Consider the following 21,473-nt stretch of genomic DNA (forward strand, 5'->3'; position numbering starts at 1 on the left):
ATTAAAAAGAGAGTGTAAGAAGAAAAAAAAGATAAAAATATTTCAAATAATAATAAAAAATAAGAATTAATATAAACTGAGGAAGAAAAAAAGAAGGATTGATAATTAAAAGGTTGTAAAAGAGCAACAAATAGTATCACAATTTAATAATATAATAATAATAAGCTTAGATTTAATTTGAAAAATATATGAAAATTATGCATTCAATCACAATTTTGCCTAACGGTGTTCTGCCAATAATAATCCACATTAAGTAATCTACTTGACCTGGTGCAATATTATAACATTTTTCATTTCAATTTTTTCTCTCTTAATCCCTCAATGTTTCTTAATAACATAAGTATGAAATTGTGAATACCGAAAATTGCATACTCAAACAATAGTGAATAAAATTACGTAAGCATGTAATTTTTTTCGGTAAAATGCGCAGCCAAATATCACATTTCTTTTGACAATCTGTGATTTAATGTCGTGAGAAATGGTCAATGCCAAGTGGAACGAGACCCGTGCGCGTTTCGCTTATGATATCGCGACGTATTTTTCGCGGATCATCGATCTGTGAAATTGCGGGCGTATTCCGTTCCTCCTCTCGTTTCTCTTTCTCATTATTTTTATTATGCACGGTGCTTGCAGTTAATAAACATCGGTCCGTCTTAAATTCTTTCCACTTTGAACCAGTTTCTGTTATTGTGCACGATTTACGCAGGATGACTTGCTAACGGTGCGTCTATCAGTTGACGACTAGAGCAGGCAATTTATCAAATATTCTTGTAAATGCTCAATCATTGTAAATGTCTTCAAATACTTGACTATTACAACGCAAATCGAGATTTATTTGCTTTGAAGTAGATTATTTGATTTCGTAAAAAACATTATGCTGAGTGCATGTTTTGAATGTTTCAAATATTTTCACTTTTAAAAATTTTTTATTATTACATTAGGCCTTTTCTGCATTTTTTATTTATAGAAATAACGTTTGTCTTTATTTTCTCTTAGAAACTGTTTTAAAATAAATGATTTATCTAATTACTTTTTTAAATATTAGAATGTTGATAAAATAATATACTTACTGAGTTGCAAAAGTATTTTGCATGGAGTATTGTAATAATAAAAACCACAGTACACCACAGTAAATCAAAATTTCTTTTGTCGATTTTCATGTAATACGTCCATCAGTATGAATACTGATAATAATCATGATATCATATATTGCGTGTATGAAAATTAAAGAAAACATATCGTTTCCCACGCGATCGCGTGATAACTTTAATAAGAGTTTATTAATCATTAACTAAATGAGTATTCCAATTGTCTAAGGATGACTAGTAGAAGATTTATGTCACTTCAGATTTACACTATTATATATATGTCTGACTTCTTATAGAAAATAAAAGAAATCGAATTAAATTTAGAAATATTATATATTACTGATTACAATTCGTGCCGCGCGCTATTTATTTAACTGTTTTATTATTTTAGTTATTTACGTTTTGGAAATTATTAGTATATTATTTATAATATATAAATATTTAAAAAATTATATCAATTATATAATTTTTTATGAATATCATTTTTTAAACATAATTCTTATTTAATTAAATGTACATATGTAAAATGTTTCTAAAACTATAAGTAAAAAATATTTTTTTTACTTTCCAAGTCTTTACTTTGTTTTGATTTACAAATGTCTTTAATAGATTTTTCTTGAGTTATTAACTAATAATACTGGTTTTATTCAAATAACGTCTTAATTTTTTAATATTTTTATTTGATGTATAATTTTTATATTTTATACTTTATATTTTATGCGACACTTTATCGATAACAAAGCAATATGCCGAGAACGAATTTGACTATTGATGGATTTGGCCGCTTTACATTCGACATTAAAAGAAGTTGTCAAAATACCCAATCACTCTGCAATGATAATCTTTTAACATTGTTAACTCAATAACTGAGATGATACTCCGATGTTATGTTAACAGTTATTTATTGATAATTAATATATTTTATAAAATAACAAAGTTTTTCGGGATTAGCATACAAATATCTACTGCACTATCTAAGAAAGCGCCAAAGATTAATCTTATCACATGTGTAAAATTATAGTGCCTAACATTGCGACACAAATAATATAATATCTACTTGAATATTGTTAACGATAAGTTTTTGCTTGAGATTAAGCGGGCGCAACAATCGATTAGCATCGTGTGGAATCACGGATTACATGGCTTAACATGAAAGAATTTAACACACATTTTTTTCGAATTCTTCACATCACTGGTGTTCCGTTCCATTGTATAAGGGCATCCTGCCACCTTTGATGTAGCGTGAAACAAATAGGAGAGATGATACCTTGAATTCTACGTCACTTAAAGTAACGTTTGAGCGATCTCGCAGATATCGTCCGATTATTCCGTAATTGAGAAAACAATAGTAATTTAAAATTTTTCTTTTTTATAGTTAAGGTTTTAATAGAGAAAATAAGAAATTTTTTAAATTAAACTATGTTCTATTATATATAAATATATAAAGTTTTAAGCCACAATTAGATATGTCATGCAATAATAAAATTATCCATCAAAGTAAGAGTTTACGTTTTTTTAGTATGTATAGAATCAAAAGTTTCGAAAAGAATTTAAAATTTATTTTTAAAGATAATTTATTTTTATTTTATATACTGACTTGGATCGAATGAGTTTCTCCAACGGCGTTGCGGCGATATCTGCGGCTTCCATTGTTGCAGCATCTGATAGCCCGGAAGTTTGGTTTGCCCTGGTATCTACCGTCAACGTAGCGTGACTGCCACCGCAGGTAAAATATTGGACCTCGAAACTTTAATATGTACAGGATAATATTTCTTTAGGACCTCAAATGAAAATGGAAAGGGTACTATTTGTATATTAGTTCGTGTTTAAAAGTTTAGAAGTGGATCCTGTCAACTATCCTCTCAACATATAATCTACATATATAATATTTCTTATATTCGTCTAAACTATATAATTTTTTATATTTTATATAGAGATGATTATGTGATATAATAGAAATAAAATATGATATATTGCAATAGATGAGTAATATTATGTACTGTGTTTAATATAATAAATTAATAAATTATTATTAAAATAGAAAATTAAGAAGTAAGTAGAGCAAAATAAATACCGTCGTTCTGCGTGATAATTTCTCAATAATTCTCGATTTGTATTGAAGAGCACGCCGTGATGACCGAGGCAAAGAGTCACCCATATCGGTAAACTGGGTGTCTTCAAACGAGAACCTGGCTGTTTGCTTACATCGCCTTCATGTATTAAAAATCCCACTTCGCTTCTTGTAAGAACGCCCCATTGTGGTACAGCCTTATTTTCAATTAATTGTATTATCAGTAAATATAATTATAAATGTATATTGTGGATACTAAAGTATTAAATTAACAAAATAAGCTTACATATGTATTTTCATCGCCAACGTGAACTACTCCATTATGAAGATGCGGTGAAACACGACCAGTTAAAATAAGGACGACGATGCTGATTGGGCCTTCCTCTGAACATCCACCAAGAATCGACGCCTTTGGATCTTCCAAATCATTCTGAACTCTGTGTGATCAAATATTTAAATTTTATTATTAATTATTATTAATGGAAGTAATATGTAAATGATTGTCTAATTAAAGCAACTTTTATTCATTTTCAGTTTAATTTGAGTAAAATAATAGCATTGAAAAAATTAAGAATGAAATGTCTCACTTTGAGAGGCCTCTTGAAAGTACTGCGCTGTATAAAAGTAATTTTGCACCAGGTCCGCCTTCGTCATGAAACTAAAAATAAAATATATGTAAATAATATTTTTTTATAATAAAAAAATTGTCTTTAAAAATTAATTTTAAATAAAATAATCTTATATTTTCTTATAAAAAAATTCGCCTAAAGTGAAAATGAAAAATAATAAAGATTTGAGCTTGATATAGAATGAATATACACAATTTCTTTAAATAAGTTATGTCTGACATTTAATGAACCAAGTATTTTAACTTTCTATTTTGTAAACATACTTACCAGATATAAATATCTTTTAATAAATATCTCAAGATCCTCCAATGAATTGAATTCGAAGAGATGCAGCTAGAGTACAAAGCAATCTTTCAGCAAATATGTACTTTTGGATCTTATATAAAATATTATAAAAAATAAATTGTTAACTACATGATTTCAGAGACATATAGGTCGTGCAATTTCGAGAGAATATTCTTAACACTTGGCGAAATACGAGCACTATAATTTGACAAACGCTATTTCCTCGTACGTTAATTATATGAGAAAGCATAGATTTCACTGTGTTACTCTTTTATACACGTACTACTGCATAACTAAATTAACTTATTAATTAAGAATATTAATTTTGTCACGTATTATTTTAAATTAAATATAAACTTAAATTTTTGATTGTTATTAATTTAATGTAAAAAATTGTACTATTTATGAATAATAATTAAAGAAAAATATTAAAACTGTCATTTAGTAAATTATAAGTTATGCAATTTTGTTTATTATTTATCGGGAATTTGAATTAATTATTGGTGTAAAAGAGCATAAAAAAAGGAAAATATATGTACCGTTTCTGTTAATCCGTCTTGAAAATATTGTACACTATGTTGAAGATAAGGTGTATCCTGTGGTAGAGCCACCACGGCCTTTGGCACGGTGTTACTGACAACATTTGTGCACATGGAGCCGGAGAAGCCACCGGCGCAACGCCAAATAATTTCCGATATCGCGGAAGTCAATACTTCGATCTGTCGATCGTATGAGGGTTTCAATAAACTGCGATCATAAGAAATTCTTTTTAGAATTAAATTATATGTTTTTACAGAATTTACAGAATTTTAATTGTATACGTTTATCCGATAATATTGTTATATTTTTTATTCTACTGTGTCATACTATACAAAAAAATTTAAGATTCTTCTCGTAATTTGAAATTATAAATATATATATCTAAAACATATATCATTTCATGATATAAAATATCTGTATGTGATAATAAAATAATGTAACATATGTGCTATCTCTGAAGGCACTTACGTTTCGGGTTCGACGCGTAAATCTTGTCTGTTGCATTTGAACAAAAAGTGTTTTAGCATGATAGCTTGCACCGCGGTGACAAGACCTCTTGTTGTATTCCTGGGAGTTCTTAATCCGAACGCCAAACTCTGGCCATACGGTCGTAAAGTTAACCCGGTTCTTGTCCATTCGATTTTAGGTGGACTTGCGCAGGAACCAAAGACCAACGTTCTCAGAGCCTGCAACAGAAGTAAGTTGTTACAATGATACATTAGGGAGCATAATAAATAATTAAAATATAATTTCTTATAAATTAATTTTTATAAATTAAGTTTTCACATATAAATAAAGAAATTTTTGAAATGTTATTTGTTAAAATTTGATTAAATCGTTTCTTTCTTCTCTTTTTCTTTATTTTTCATGTAACAAAAGTTATATATTTTAAATTATATATTACCATGCATGTTTCTTCTTCGATAGGTTGCCCACCAACTACGGGTATTTTTGGCAGAGTTCTCGTGTTACGTGGATAAAGTATTCTTTCTGAAATACATCAGATAATATTTATGCTCGAGAAATAAAGCAATTCCTAAAATTAAACGCCTTTTTACACCTGGGTGGAGTTCGTCCGGTTCGGCCATGAGAGCAGCGTACCGGGCTGCTCGAGTCGATAGCAACATCTTGTTTGAAATATTCTTAATGCTGCGATATTAAAGATACCGAAAAAATATCAATGCTTATTAATATTTTACAATGCGTTTACTGAAAAAAATATTAATTTTAAGTGAAATTATATCAATCTGTTATGTCTCCATAGATATCTTCAGATGATGAGAATTCTTTATATATACATATATATATTATTTTTTTATATTTGTATTATTATCTTTCGCATAATATTAGACAAATATCTTTCTTTCTCTGTATTTAAGAATTAATTTTTATGATTTAACCGTAATTCATTTATTTCTTTTCAATATCTGCTAAATGCAAGAACCATTCCAGACGAAGGCGACTTTCAGAATAACTTCGCGATCAGTTTACCCGATGATACCACGTCCTTTGAAATATCAGATATCAATTGAGATCGTACTGGAATCCTCACGTTCCTTTATATAGGACTTGGTATGCGGCGCTTATGCGTGCAGGCATCTCGCGAAATATGTCGCGGCGGGGCGGCGGAACTGATCGCGCACGAAAGGTGTCAATTTGAATGTCCAAAAGAGAAGACACGCCGAGCGATAGACATGCCCTATTAATGTCTATTTGTCATGTTTTGAATTAGAATTTGAGTGCACGTAAGTTTACTCGTGCTTTGTTGTGATAATTAAAACGCCTGGAAATTTAAAAAAAAAAGAAAGAAAAGCAAGAAAATTAAAAAGAAAGGAAAGAAGGAAAAAATAAAAAAAATAATAAACAAAAATAACAGGAGAAAATCAAAAATAAGGAGAAAGAAAAAAGATAGAAGCAAAAAAAGAGAAAAAATAAGAAGAGATAAGGTGTAAAATCGAAATAGGGTCAAGAACCGTTTAAGTTCCCCTGCGGGATAGCTGAGAAATAATAAAAACATTAGTCACGCCGTTGCATGTGGTTGGTTATAAATTACCGAGATTTTTATGTTATGTATGTTTCTCTGTTATATGGCGAATGCTTTAGAAGATGATGAAGTTTAACGCGAAGTGTTATACACAAGTGCAGAATAATAAATGCGCTCAAGCTTTCTTGCGTGCATGTCGTGTGTCGAGCGTACAGAGGGCAAGTCAGGGTTAAATCAGAGGGCAAGGTTCTTGTTTCCTCAGGACAGCTTGAACGAGTTGTTATAACAGGCCTTGATGGAAAACTAATAAAGGAACGTGAAACATGAATTGTACAAAATTTGCAATCAAATTGGCTATATAATCTGCATTTAATCAGTGCTTTGGATAAAGCATTGAAGCGCCTGATAATAACTGATATAAAAACGTAATTACCATTTTGTATATTTATGTATACTATTAAAAAAATAATTTATAAAAAAAATAGAAGCGTACCTTAAGATATTTATCATGCTTTCAATTATAACAATCTTTAAAATATAAATTTAAAAAATCTATATTTATCAAGAAATATTTTGCGTATTCTAGAAAAATAAAATATATAGATGAAGTTGTATATGTTCTTTCTTTACATTTTTATATATTTAAAAATATCATATAAAATTTTTGTCCTATTTTTTATTTCTATTTTTTTTTACTTTATATTTCTTTAATTCTTTATATTTACTTTGTATTTCACTTCTTATATATTCTGTATTTTTTCTTCACTTTACTAAATGTTCATATCAATAAGCTTGTAGATTAAGATTTGAAAAATTATTAACAATTATTAAATAAAAAAAAACAATGTATTTACTGATAAAAAATTATTTTTTATTAGCAGATATTTTTTTTTATAAAACAGAGAATTTTAAAATCCTATTTTTTGAGATCTTCCAAGATAAAAGTTCTTTATATATATATATATATATATATATATATATATATATATATATATATATACACGTATAATATATAGGCATGTAAAAATGTCCTGATCTAATAGACGCTCGATTTTAAAAATATATGCTCCAAAAAGCATAATCCAACTGAATTCCAAGAGGATGGCAATGAAAGACGTCATAATCCGGTCATTTTCGAACGGTGAAGATGTATGCATCATTCGGCGCGGCCTTTCTACTTCATAGCTCGAAAGAGATCGCGTGTTCGCGTGCAATCAAGATATCGTATTACGAATTCGCGCCGGAACGGCCATCTGCATTCGGCGATTGCACACACACACACATACATACAACGATATATCACATCCCTAATTTACATTCGCAAGGCGCCTCTCGAGAAGGTTTACCTATCGATCTATTCGAGCATTTACGCTCCTGCAGTGTAAACACATACATACACACACACATACACATACACATGCTCTCTTATATATTCTATAAAGTTATACCTACACTTGTAGCCTTACCCCGATTGAGCTATGTTTTCTTTGAGAAGAAAATGAGCTCAGGCTAAAACGAGAAAGAGAGAGAGAGCCAAAGTTTTAATGAAAAGCATGCACGTGCAATATTTGATTAAAAGCTTTTACAGCAAAATGTGAATAAAAAAGTATTAATGAAAATAATTAATATTCTATTAATAATTCTACTAATAATTAATTAAAGTGTTAATGAAAATAATTAATATTCTTCTGCGCTGTTTTTTTTACAATTGATTATTTTTTCTAAATTTACTTGAATATTGCAATACTAATATATTTTTGTATGAAATTATTGATGTAGAACATAATGACATTTACCTAATATTTTAAAATATTTATAATGCAATATATATAAAGAAAAATAGAACAAAAATGTTTCACTTTCCAATTTTTCAATACTTTTAGATTTTACTATTTATTCAATATTTTTTCAATACTTTTAGCTATATATAAACTATTTATTAAAATTATTATTTAAATTATTGGTTCTTTATCTATCTATCCTTGTTTTGTTTAATTTTATACATATATTCTCTTTAATATATTATATTTAATATATTATATTTAAAATATAACTGTAGCGGTTTTCTTATAAAATTGATAACTATAATATATAATAAATCGAAAATTGGTTTTTTGGTTTACATATTTTATTTCCTAAAATTTAGAAATAATATAACATACCTTTATCTCGAAGATAAGGAGGTAACTTGTCCTTGCGCATTTCCTTACAATGTCGCTTCTCGCTGATGGGTGTCGTGTTCGCAGCTTCATTTTCTTCTGGTACGTCGGACGCGGATTCTGTCATTTCTCGATTGTATATAGCGCTTTAATTTAATTTACTTTAATAATTTCGTATTCTTATATAAAATTTATATTTAAGCCTACGTATTGCAGGTCACCGTTTTACAAATCATCAATAAATGTACGCGAACAGATCGCTATTAATGGACATTATTGTATCTTGTCTTATGTCAACAATAATAATGCATTGAGTTTGCTAAAACTTTCCTTCAGGTCGGAAAATATTTATACAATATTCTTTTTCATACATAAGATTTATGATCCATAGCCTGACGCAGCTCCACAGTCCATAAAACGTAATTCGTTTCCACCAAGTGATTGTTCTTCAATAGGTATGACTTCCACAAAAACGTGTCGAGTTGCTCGCTGCAGTATATACTCTCACATTTTCGCATTTTGTCCATTGAGTGATAGAATGCAAGAAAAGTGCGTTCACAATTTCTCTGGATAATTCTTTAACAATAAATGTCAATCTTTATAATATCTCTACATGACAATTCAAACGCGAAACTCCGTAATCTTCAAGATGCAGATGATTTAAATATGTCTGTAGTTGAAGAACTATAATAGATCTTTCAAAAACTCTTTATTGAAACTGTTCTTTTATTATATGAATTTATTATTTTATAGCTAATAAGAAAAATATTATAAATAAGAAAAATATTATAAATATGTTAAAAAATTTTAATATGTTAAAAAATCGAAATTTTTCTATTTTTTTATAATTGATATTCATATAATTATTTAATTATATATAATTATTCTAAAAAACATTATCTCTCGACTGCAATAATTTTAAATATTTTAATTAAAATAGTTTAATTCATTTGATGCTCTACTTTTTTAATTTTAAATGCGTTGGTAAATAAATAAACAAATAAATAAATAAATAAATAAATATATATATATATATATATATATATATATATACTATATATATAGTTTATAAATACACAATTTTTCAAAATAAAATTTTTCTTTCAAATAATAATTTATATATTTTACAAAATAAAATATTAAAATCACAATGATATTGATGTTATATAATTTACATTAAACACTTACATACGTTTATATTAGCTTAAATTCCGAATATTTAACGATTCGTGTCAAATATTACAAATGTTTACGAAGAATACAGTGTTGTTTGTACTTTCATTGACTTGCGATAACTGACAGACTGCCGTCAGACGTGCGGCTAGAAATAATAACCCTAACTAACACCCCCGAACTGACGTAGCACACCGAGCGAATCACCTTACACAGGGTGGCTTAAAAAGAGTATAAAGAACACACAAACAATTTAATTTTTGTTGATAAATTATTATACTTTTTATCTTGTCGTATTCACTAATCATTGCTAAAAATTTCTCATTATAATCCAATATATTTCTGTAAGCTTTTTGAGAGCAGCTTATAGATTGATTTCTGGTCCATAGTCACTCGATATTTTTTTCACTTATAATTTTAAAATGTTGATATTGTATAAATCGAGAGAGAAGATTTTTTAAAATAATTTATAAATATTAATTAGTTATCAAGTTTAATTTTTTTTGTTTGAATTTTGTGAAAAAAATAAGCTAAATACAATTAAATTAATTTTAGTATAAATACAATTTTTAAATCTCTGAATTTTTTAAATGTCAAATGTAAATCGTTATATCTGTATATATGCTAAAAATCTTATTTGATAGATTGTGATGGATGCCTTATCGCGGTTAAAGGAAATTGTTCGTCTAATTGTTACACGTGTACTGACAGCCTCGATGTACTCGAATCGTGCTTTTATACCTGCGTAATACCTATTTTATACCTGAACTACTGTATTCGGCATGGATGTATGGATTGTCTTATCTTATGGATTTATCAGAGCTGCGCATCTTTGCATGCGTTTCGTGCTGTTCTCGTACTTACTTTATAGACAATCGGAAATGAAATTGCAGCAGAAACAGCTTTAATCAAATTGCGAAAAAATATAACTTAGCGTATAACATTCAGTATTCTTTTCGTATTCTTTTATACACTAATAAAATTTATCGAAATATTGTGATGTAAAAAGAAATTGGAGTTACATTTTTATAGGATTTACATTTTTATGAGCTAAGATGAAAAGAGAATTCGATTGCTCGATTAAATTCTATGAATCCCTTTGCTATTTTTTGTAATATTATATAAACGTGAAATAAAATACTTAATCACTAAATAAATTATTTAATTGTTTGATTTTTATTGTTTATTATTTCATTATCATTTTTGTTGTAATAAATTATTTAAAATATAATTTGTATTAATTTAATATATGAAAGACAGTAAAAATATTATTAAAAGATAAAACTCAGTGCATTTAACATTAATATTTTAACATTCAATGAAATCCAAAATATTGCCAATTTACATTTTAAATATACCAATTTTTTGTTGCAATTTTTTCACCTACAAAGAAAAATTGTAATCCGTTCAATTAGAAACAACTACTTACAGTTACTTTTACCATTGCGAAAAATTGCTTATAACTGACCCGAATCGTATGTGCATTTCCTTGCATGATTCTTTCGCTCCATATACGATAGACGCATGTATAATGTGTTTATAATTCTTCCGCGGAAGTTCCTATTATATGATTAATTATTTATATTACATAATATATATATGTACATAAACATGTTTGTCAAAGATTTAGAAGATGCTTAATAAATATTATTTTTATAAGATATATAAAATATTCAATAAAAAAAATAATTATTTTTATTTAAATTTTGCTTTAAAAATCCAAAACAATTATCAATAGTAAAAAATAAATTTAATATTAATACTTTAAAATTGAATGCAACTAGTAAGCTGTATATGCAAAATCTGTTTATAATGATAAATGTGCAATATCTTTATAATTACTTTATCTTTGTGATTATGTCACATTTATGTAATATTTTTAATTCAAGAGATCTAAAAATCTGATTATATAATAATATTTTCCTAAATAAAAGTTTATGCGGAGAATATCGCACTAAAAGCTAAGAGCTTTCGGTCGGATCATCTTTTGACTTCGTTTGATTAAAGAATTTAATTAAGTGATTCGATCGATTGAATTTTAATACGAGGATAACAAGGAAGTCGAAGAATCGTTAAAATTGATTTCTCCACCGCTTTTACGTTTTAACTTTATCGCTCTCCGAATTTATCGTATCTTTAATTGCCAATTTCCTGATCATCCTTCGCAAGTCCGCGAACGAGTCTAAGTTCAAGTTCGCGTTTTGAAATAGATGCATTTCAAGGAAGATGTACCACCAAGATACTTATGTGTATGTATGTATGTAACACCCACACGTCGACTGACGCAAATATGAAATCGGACGGCTAAAATCGTGTGGCGTAGTACCAGGAGCGGTGCAATGCATGCACACGTGTATGAGTGCAGCGAAACGAACGAGAGGTGAGCTTAATGATCGATCAACTCTGCACGGGTTACACCAAGCGAGACAGAGATTATATATTTCTCGTGCGCAGATGATCGATCCTGGATGCGCACGTCCCGGAAAATGGAAAATTTCTATCAGAAAGAGAACATGCATTCTTTTGTATTATGTTTATATCATGCAAAGTTTAAGATCTAATATGTCTAAAACTATATAATATGTAAATGTTATTATTTAATTACATAGAATAGAGAAATGCCAATTATATGAAATGTATATATTATGATATATATTTATTATCAGGTACATAGCAAGATTGTTTTAAAAATTAACATAACTTTGATTTTAAGAAGCTCATTTTCACGCAATTTTTTAGGAATTTTTTAAAATCGTCTATTATTTCTTATATTATCTCTTAAAATTTTTAAATATAATATAAAAAATAGTGGAAAAATTAAAAATTTAAAGAGTAATATAAAAATTATCTTTATTTTAAAATACCGAACTGTTTAAATTTAAAGTTTTGTTAATATCTGTTATGTTTAATATTTACTAAGGAATTGTTGCAATTCATTAACAATTTACTCTCTTCTATCTTTATAAATTTTTAAACAAAAATATTTGCTCGCTTTTCAATTCAATGAAATGTAGAATTGTTATTACAAATCACATTTGCCACTGTACTCAATTTTTTCTTTTGCTTTTCAATGCATTTCTCTGCACTGATTGTGAGTGAAAAATATTTGTGAGTCTATCTTCTTTAAATCTTTTTATATGTATAATTTAAGAAGAAAATTTATATAAACAAAATTATACAATAAAATTACTAGTATATATATTTGATTATATATATTTCTTAACAAATTTGGTTGTATACTCCTTTTATTTTTAAATTATTAAAGCTTATTTATATATTTTTATTATGTAAGCTATATATATTCTTTTTTTAGATAAATATTATAAAATAAAATAAATTAAATTATTTAGAAATATATTGTAGAAGAAAACATTTCTATATAAATTATATTATATTATATTTAGCTAATATATATAATTTTTAAAATTCTATCTTTTTGAAATAAAATTGCATTAAGTGCAATTTATGTAAAATATTTCTATCTGTCTAAGGTACAAGAAAGACTTATCTAAAATATTTCTACCTGTCTAAGGTACAAGAAAGACTTATCTTTTATAAACTGAAGCACAAGCTTAATTTATGTCAAGGAAACTTTTTACCTTATAAATAATCCCTTCATTCTATGCAAACTTTTGTGCTGACTGGAATACAATATTAATAAAAGTGCTATTTTTTTATTAATATTTTTGATTATGCTTTAATATTGAGATTCAGGATCAAGACAATGCTCAGATAATATCGCATATTTCTACTGTACAGAATGGTCTTATTACAAAGGAGGAATCTAATTCCAAGCTGAATTAGGATGGTTTTCGTGATCCGAACTAATAGACGCTCCACTTAGGCCTTAGTTCATATATATCTAGTAGTAATACTCCAATTTCTCGAGAACATTGTCTTTGGCATACTTCCATCAAATGTTACATAGATTATACTCAACTCTCTGTCTTCCCCGCAACTCTATTACATAAACGGACATGTTTCTCCTAAGTTGAACCGTGTAATTTTGAACAGATTATCTGTTTGAAAAACAAGCACAAATAAACTTTATGACAGATAGCAGAGCTTATAAATAATAAATTAAATAATAAATCCATCGATATTCAACAATAATTATTCTGTAAAACAAATTTGTATTTAATTAATATTTTATATTAAGAAAGTGTGTGAGTGTGTGTATTGTTATATATATATATATATATATATATATATATATATATTTTAACAGAAACAATTAATAGCTCAATTATTTTCTTGCATAAACATTTATACAATTTTTAAGTTATAATCGTAAATTAAAATTAACAAATTTTAAATGAATTGATATAACATATATAAAAATTTTGCACAAATTAATTTTTTTGCAAGCAAAACAAACTATTAATAGTTTATTAAGTATATTCAAAAGAAAGCAAGATTTATGTAATATTCTATTTTTCAATATGTTTCATGTTAGATAATTATTTTAAAAATTTATGGAATATAGTATTCTTTTACCTTTGCAAATTGTTTTGTCATTGAAACGAACTATTCGTAGGGGTTATCTATTCTTGACGATTATTAAATGCATTGATAATTTAACGAAAATTTGAAAGATAATATTTAGACGCAAATACTTTGTTTCTAATATCTATTTAGGTAACAGAATAATATCTTAATAATGATGTTATAGTATGTCACTAAGCATCTTTAGATGCGTCACCTTGCTATTATGAGAAAAATTATTTAAAAATTTCTTCTTTTTCTTCTTTGGATTTTAATGGCCACCTCTGATCTGGGAGTGATCAGTATATTCAGGCCAACAACTGGTTTGAATTTAAAAATTTGAATATGGTGCCCTCTAGTCCGCGAACAATTCATAAAGGCCATTTCACGAAATTGCATATCTACATATGCATAGTAGCATAAGGTCGTATGGACCAATGAGCATTGAGCATTAAGTCGCCATATTGACTTACATAACATAATATTCGATGCTCATTGGTCCATTATGTTATGCATATGCAATTTCGTGTGCGACAACCTTTATGAATTGTTCCTTTTATTGCGACCAGAGGGCGCCATATTATAGTTTATCGTTTCCGCGTTTGCAAATTGTGATTGTGTTATCGCGACGAGTTTTGAATTGATTATAAGGCTGACTAGAACTCGAAATTTCAGGTAATTTCTCTACAATAAGATTATTTATTATTAATACTAAAGTGTGCAATGTAAATTGTTGAGAAATCATTGTGTGAAAGAAAATATTATTAAAAATTCATTTCGCGCTATGACTGGGCTCAGTGAACTTAGGCCCGATTCCATAAATACGTTATTTTAGCTTTAAGCAAGACTTAAACTGTATTTTATATTTATTTATTTAGAAAAAAAAGATAAAGATAGACATATTTAAATCTTGCTTAAATCTAAAATAATATTAATGCAACATCTGGCCTTAAATTCATATATATATATATATATATATATATATATATATATATATATATATATATATATTATACTTTCACATCGTTTTTATAAAATCACATGGTTCTTTCTCGAAAAAACTTGAAAACGATATAAAATATAAAATATTCGAGCAATATTAATTAAACTTAAATAATGAAAAATAGAATATATGCATAATTGCAAAAAAGTGATTTCATTGTTAGGCAGGAAAATTTATAACTTTATATATGTATACATGTATGTGCGCGCGCATATACGGTGTCTATACTCTATATGAATTACGTAATTTTTTATATTTAACATGTAAAATTAAATAACGATAAAAATAATATAAGATATATAATATTACAAATATATTTTTATATAATATATAATATTTTTAATATAAATTATCCTTTCTCTCTATATAATAATAAAATAAAATTTTTTTCATATATATATATATATATATATATATATATATATATATAAAGAAAAATTTTATTTTATTATTATATATATAGAGAGAGAATAACTTTAATTAAAATATATTATATATATATATATATATATATATATATATATATATATACACAATTGAAAATTTCAAATATTCAATGTTTTTATAAGTTTATCATTTTTTATACAAATATAGTAGATATTAAGTTATTAATATTTTTCATCGAATTTACAACGAAGAAGTTAAGAAAAGAAAAACATTATATTACAAAAAGAATTTAATTTAAAAAAATTATTCACAACCTATCATTTGAAAACAAAAAATTATTATTACTTATCTGGTTTATTATAGAAAATAGTATTGTATATAATACTGATGAAAAATTTATTTTAATAATAATTATCGAATCTATTAATATTTAATATAATGATACCATCCAAGACAAGAATGTTTCAATTAACATATAAAAAATAATATATACACATTCTATTATGCTTTAAATTTTTTTACGGCGCTTTTTCGTTGCTTCAGACGTTTATTCGACTGATCGGTTTTCGATTCTTCTTGGAACTCGTATTTTTGCGATAGTTTCTCCTTGATAAGTAAACCTTTAATGAGTTTCTTCCAATTGCCGTAAATCCTCTTTTCCCTTTTCTCGAAAGCGCGTTTAGTCGCCTCAACCTGTTCTGCTTCCCAAGCTTCTCGTAATGTATCTTCGTATTCGGCACATACAACAAAGCCTTCAGTGGCTGGCACGGCACCTCTGCAGCCGAAATTAAAACCGACTACTGCGGCTGCACAATCTATGTTCAGCTTACGGGCAATGCGATTTAATCCTGGAACTATAAAGATTCATTTGTTACATAATGCTATAACAATATTAGAATTCTATCTCTTGACTTTGTAACAAAATAAACATTTTTCCAATATTTTCCTAATTTTCTAAAATTATATAAAAAAAAAGAGTAATATCAGCTAAATATTTATAACGATGCTCTTCATTTAATTTAGAATTAATAAAATTATGTAGAAATAAATTAATTACTAAAAATTTTAGAGAAAGGTATTTCCATATTGTAATAATAGAAAAGATATATTGTGCTTACGGTTTATGTGCACTGTGCCTTTTGGAAGCATACATTTTTTAAACAAATCTACATTTCCAAACTCATTACGAGGAACAATACCATTTTTAGCTTCTGGTGGTTCATATTCTGTAGTTTGCCATTCTCCAAATAATTCTAATGCTGAATCTTTAAGCCTCATGCCTGAAAGCTATATAAATTCTTTTATTACATCTTCTAAACAAATAATTTTTATAAAACAAAATTTTTTGATTTTGTGAAAATTTATTAGTGTGACTTTACCTTATCATATTTTGGAAGTGCCTTAACTATCTTGTAAGGTTCTTGCTTCGGTTTAACTACTCGAGCTTTCTTTAACCATGTTTCTCGCGAACATAACGTGTGCACACAATATCTTGAATAAATAGCTTCGCCTGTTTTCAAATGTCCAAGTGGAACACAATCTGGCGGATATAAGGCTTCATATTTGAGTAAATGTCTGATGAGCACATATAAAGGGTGTCCTTTGCATTCGCCAACTGTTTTAGGCAATGGTTGTTCTAACTCTCTATAAAAACAATTATGTTTTCATTATTATCTCTTGATATTATTCATATGGCATTACAGTTATGTCTGATTAATTATGATAAAATCTGATACATACATACATACATATATATATATATATATATATATATATATAAAACATATATAATAAAAAAAGAAAATAATTACTTTTGCAAAAGTAATTCATCTTCCTCTTTAGACATGTCTGTCTTTCTTTCTAGCCAATTACTTAAAGTCTCAGTCCACCATTTTTCATCAATACGTTGTTTACGAGTAACAGAAAGCCATTGTGGACAATAGCGTCTTGTGACATCTTTTATTAATCCTTCTGAATTATAAGCTATCACATATAGTACTGGTTTGCTCGCTTTTTTCTGAAACATTATTACAAAATTATTATTAAATATATGTTCATATACAATATAACTATCTTGTTATTATACAACAATTAAACATTACAAGAATCAGAATTAAATAACCAGGTTTTGTTACTTACATATATGTCAGCCACACAATCCACATTTCCATCCATTACATTTATACTTATCCAGCTTTTTTTGGATTCCACATATACTTCAACCCATACATTTTCTCTCTTTTTTAATTTATTATCATTATCAATTTCCTCATTATCTGACATTGAATCATCCTTTTCATCCTTATGTTTAGATTTAATAACTGTTTTATTGCATTTTTTCTTCAACTTACTGGGTGGTTTTTCATCTTCTTCTGAACTCAAGTCAGGACTGAATGATAGTCTTTTAGAACCTTTTGTTTTAGATTGATTATTTTCTGAAGTCTGTGTATTGCTTTGCTGTTTAGTTATTGTAGATGCAGCATTATTATTACATGCTTTACTAGATCTTAAACGTCTTGGAGATGGATCAGTATTTATCTTTTCTGAATTTAAAGAATCTGCTTTAACATCCTTTGATGTAGAAGCATTATCTTGAGGGGTTATATTGTTATTTAAAGTATTTTTGTTTTTTTTAGTATATGAATACTTTGAGCGAAGAATCTCTGCTGCTCTTTTCTTTGCTTCTACATTAGCATCTTTTCGTGCACTTTCACTATTTTGAACTATATTATTATTTTTGATATCTTTTCCTTTTGAATTTTTATTTTTTTCAGAGAATTCTGTCTTCTTTTTCATTCCTTTTGGTTCTTCTTTAATTTTATTAATTTTTTGTACTGCATTTGTTTTAGGTAATAAATCATTATGAACTGTTACAAGAGGTGGATTGAGAGATACTATTAGACGACAATGTAATCCAATTCCTCTCAGTATTGCTACATATAGTATTACCAATTCTCTATAATTGAAAATCTTCTTGTCTGCTATTCTTTTTAATAATGTTTCCTTATTTATAGTGACTTCATTGTCACTAGATTCTATCGTAAACATATTCCTAAACCATTTTGTTAACTTTGATAGATATGTTAAATTAAAACTATCCTTTGGATAATTATCTGTTGATATAAGAGATATTGTTACTGCCATTATTTCAGGATCATTTGCTTGATGATTTAGATAGAATCCATATGCCAACCAACAAAGTCGAGCTGCTTTCTCTATTATTATTTGATTGGCCTTTATCTTCCTTCGTAAAAGAGCAGTTAAATTTGTCTCCTTCTTACTGCCTGTTTTCCTCTTGAAAAGCATACTTGTACCTGGCAAAGTTATTTTAACACCTTCCTTAGGTATAGTATAATCGTCAGGACGTTTAACATCCTCTTCCTCGTTTTTCTCCTCTTCATTTGTGCTTTCATCATCATGAAACATACATGTTTTATTTTCTCCTTGAAGTAAAACTGCATTTATTTCATCCGCTATATTATTATTCCTTTTTTCAAGTTTAATTTTTTTAATATCTTGTGACTTGTCTTTGGAACAGTGTTGTTGCGTCTTCTCATCATTCACAAGAGTTCTTTGCGAGGCTTCCAGATTTTTGACCACTTCTGAGAACAAGTCGATACCATTTTCAACAATTGTGAAATTGTCATCATCGCTACTGTCATTTTCGCTGTTGCTTTTCGAGTTCACTAAGTTAGACTTTATCGCCGGCTTTATTGAAAAGAAACTCGCTGTTAGCTCATCCTTTGGTGTAATACCAGTGAAATCATTGCTGCTGTCGGAACTATCATCGTCTGAATCATTCATATTGTTATTCTGGAAAATACATATAGTTTTTGTTCTCTTTGTTCTCTTTGTTTATCGTTATTGTTCATCTTTATTATTATACTTTACCTCTTAATGGATTTTCTTATTTCTGAAATATATTTTTCTCGTAATGCCAATAAATGAAGATTAATAATTTTACGCAATATGTCGTAATTTATATTTAGGTAAAATAATTTATATAAACACAATGTGAAAACACTTGCCGCACATGTGCGCACATGCTTTCCAAGGATCACCCAGGATCAACCAATAATACGTAGTGAAAGCTAAAGCCGCCAAGGCTAAATTCTACATTCTGCCATGAAATACGTGTGTATATGTGTAAATGTGTGTATGTTTACATTTATATAAGATCTATTATTCTTACTATTACCTTTGAATGGTATATGAATCTGTCACAAATCCACGTGCGCTAGTTTGCCGATAATCGTAAATATAGTGCAAATTTAAGATACTTTTATTATTAAATTTATATATTTTTGTAGAATTTTATTATTTCTGACAAATTATATTCTGTTTTTGATATTTTTATTGAAACATTTCGAGTTAAAAATGTTTAGTATATAAAACTTTTAATACTATAGATTTTATTAATTCAATAATTTATTATTTAACATATTTTTTTTATATAATTTCATCAGATATTTTATTGTTTTATCGAAAAAAGAAAAATATAGAAATTTTTCAGCAAATACAAGACTAATATCTGAAATCAAATTCTAATATTATCAATATTGTATGTTTTCGATATTTTAAATAATATTTTTAATAAGATAAATTTATCGCAATACATATTTTTTTATTATCTGCTTTAAATATATTTTTTATGAATATTGATATTGTTATATGATTATATTTTTACATATCTTTATAAATCTTTCTATTAAATATTATTTTCCTTACATATTCTTCTTTCAAAAAACTTTATGAGAGAGGAATATCATTTTTTGCAAGATTTTATTATTATAAATGTTTTCCCTCTAAATCATGGAATTATATCTCGTGAGACAATTTTCTATAATATATTTGGCGCATTTATTTGTCTCGAGCCTTTTCATAATCATGTCATGAGTAAACCGACTTTTGCGGATATGATGGATAGTATGTACGATCGATAAGAGAAATTTATTTGCGATATTTATTTATTCTTTATCCTATATGTAACAGTGAAATTTATATTCATATATGACATAAAAACTGGAAATTCTATGAAATATTATTGTAAAAAAGATTTTTTCAAAAAAAAAATATGATAGAGATATAACGTGATGGAAAAAAAAGTATTTTAAATATGAATAATTAGATGTATGCGATGTGTGTAATATGAATTTTGCAACAGTTTTTTATTGCATCATAAGACATTGGCATTCAAATTCACTGATTTCTGGATAATTTTCAAAAAATCATAGATTATTCATCAATCATAGATTATTTGGATTATAAAAGTGCGTTGAGTTTGAAGCATGGGAAAGAGAAAGAGAGAATAATTATAAATTATCGAATTTTTTAGAAAAGAAATAAGAATTTAATTTAAAAATTTCACGTATTTTTTAAATAAAATTATTTAATCGTTTCCATATATTTTTAAAAATATGATAAATAATGGTTTGCGATTATATAATTTAAAATAATAAAAAAATGAAAATATTTTTTTTACGAAAAGAAGAAAAAAAATAAATTACGAGATAAATTGCGTACTATTATTAGTATAGATTAGACATTTTGATGATCAAGCCTTTTAAAAATTAAATAATTTTCCAAATCAAAAGTTTAATTTAAAATTAATTTAAAATTAATTAAAAAATTAATTTATAAATAACATTTGTATCTTAATAATCTCGTTA

General features: G+C 26.9%; 2 protein-coding genes across 4 annotated transcripts; both read right to left on the minus strand.

Annotated features, from left to right (window-relative positions):
- Nucleotides 1–1,814: 1,814 nt before the first annotated feature.
- LOC105248946 (inactive ubiquitin carboxyl-terminal hydrolase MINDY-4B) lies at nt 1,815–10,281 on the minus strand. 3 transcript variants are annotated; one of them, XM_025410271.1, is made up of 11 exons: nt 9,949–10,281; nt 8,760–9,332; nt 5,518–5,603; nt 5,082–5,299; nt 4,613–4,820; nt 4,056–4,121; nt 3,747–3,817; nt 3,446–3,596; nt 3,163–3,356; nt 2,686–2,835; nt 1,815–2,318 (listed from the first exon to the last, which is right to left on the minus strand). In XM_025410271.1, the coding sequence occupies exons 2-11, from the start codon at nt 8,881–8,883 to the stop codon at nt 2,273–2,275; spliced, it is 1,314 nt and encodes a 437-aa protein (XP_025266056.1). In that variant the 5' UTR covers nt 8,884–9,332; nt 9,949–10,281; the 3' UTR covers nt 1,815–2,272. The 3 variants fall into 3 exon arrangements, with proteins under 3 accessions (XP_025266056.1, XP_019882367.1, XP_019882368.1); XM_020026808.2 differs by having other exon boundaries at nt 8,760–9,426; XM_020026809.2 differs by lacking the exons at nt 8,760–9,332; nt 9,949–10,281 and adding an exon at nt 5,674–5,836.
- A 5,944-nt stretch (nt 10,282–16,225) lies between these two features.
- LOC105248945 (DNA repair protein complementing XP-C cells homolog) lies at nt 16,226–19,926 on the minus strand. Its single transcript, XM_011254045.3, has 6 exons — nt 19,696–19,926; nt 17,944–19,617; nt 17,616–17,821; nt 17,184–17,448; nt 16,923–17,091; nt 16,226–16,658 (listed from the first exon to the last, which is right to left on the minus strand). The coding sequence occupies exons 2-6, from the start codon at nt 19,606–19,608 to the stop codon at nt 16,306–16,308; spliced, it is 2,658 nt and encodes an 885-aa protein (XP_011252347.1). The 5' UTR covers nt 19,609–19,617; nt 19,696–19,926; the 3' UTR covers nt 16,226–16,305.
- Nucleotides 19,927–21,473: the final 1,547 nt, after the last annotated feature.

The sequence above is a fragment of the Camponotus floridanus genome, unplaced genomic scaffold (assembly GCF_003227725.1).
Source record: "Camponotus floridanus strain SB8 unplaced genomic scaffold, Cflo_v7.5 scaffold30, whole genome shotgun sequence".
NCBI lineage: Eukaryota > Metazoa > Arthropoda > Insecta > Hymenoptera > Formicidae > Camponotus > Camponotus floridanus.

Excerpts from the sequence above, each read along its gene's own strand:
- LOC105248946 (XM_025410271.1), bottom strand. The coding sequence starts at position 8,883 with ATGACAGAATCCGCGTCCGACGTACCAGAAGAAAATGAAGCTGCGAAC. Across the intron at positions 5,300-5,517 it reads TCGAAGAAGAAACATGCATG|GCTCTGAGAACGTTGGTCTT; the intron begins GTAATATATAAT and ends CTTCTGTTGCAG. Across the intron at positions 4,821-5,081 it reads TTACGCGTCGAACCCGAAAC|TTTATTGAAACCCTCATACG; the intron begins GTAAGTGCCTTC and ends TTATGATCGCAG.
- LOC105248945 (XM_011254045.3), bottom strand. The coding sequence starts at position 19,608 with ATGAATGATTCAGACGATGATAGTTCCGACAGCAGCAATGATTTCACT. Across the intron at positions 17,092-17,183 it reads CACTTCCAAAATATGATAAG|CTTTCAGGCATGAGGCTTAA; the intron begins GTAAAGTCACAC and ends GAATTTATATAG. Across the intron at positions 16,659-16,922 it reads AGGCACAGTGCACATAAACC|TTCCAGGATTAAATCGCATT; the intron begins GTAAGCACAATA and ends GAATCTTTATAG.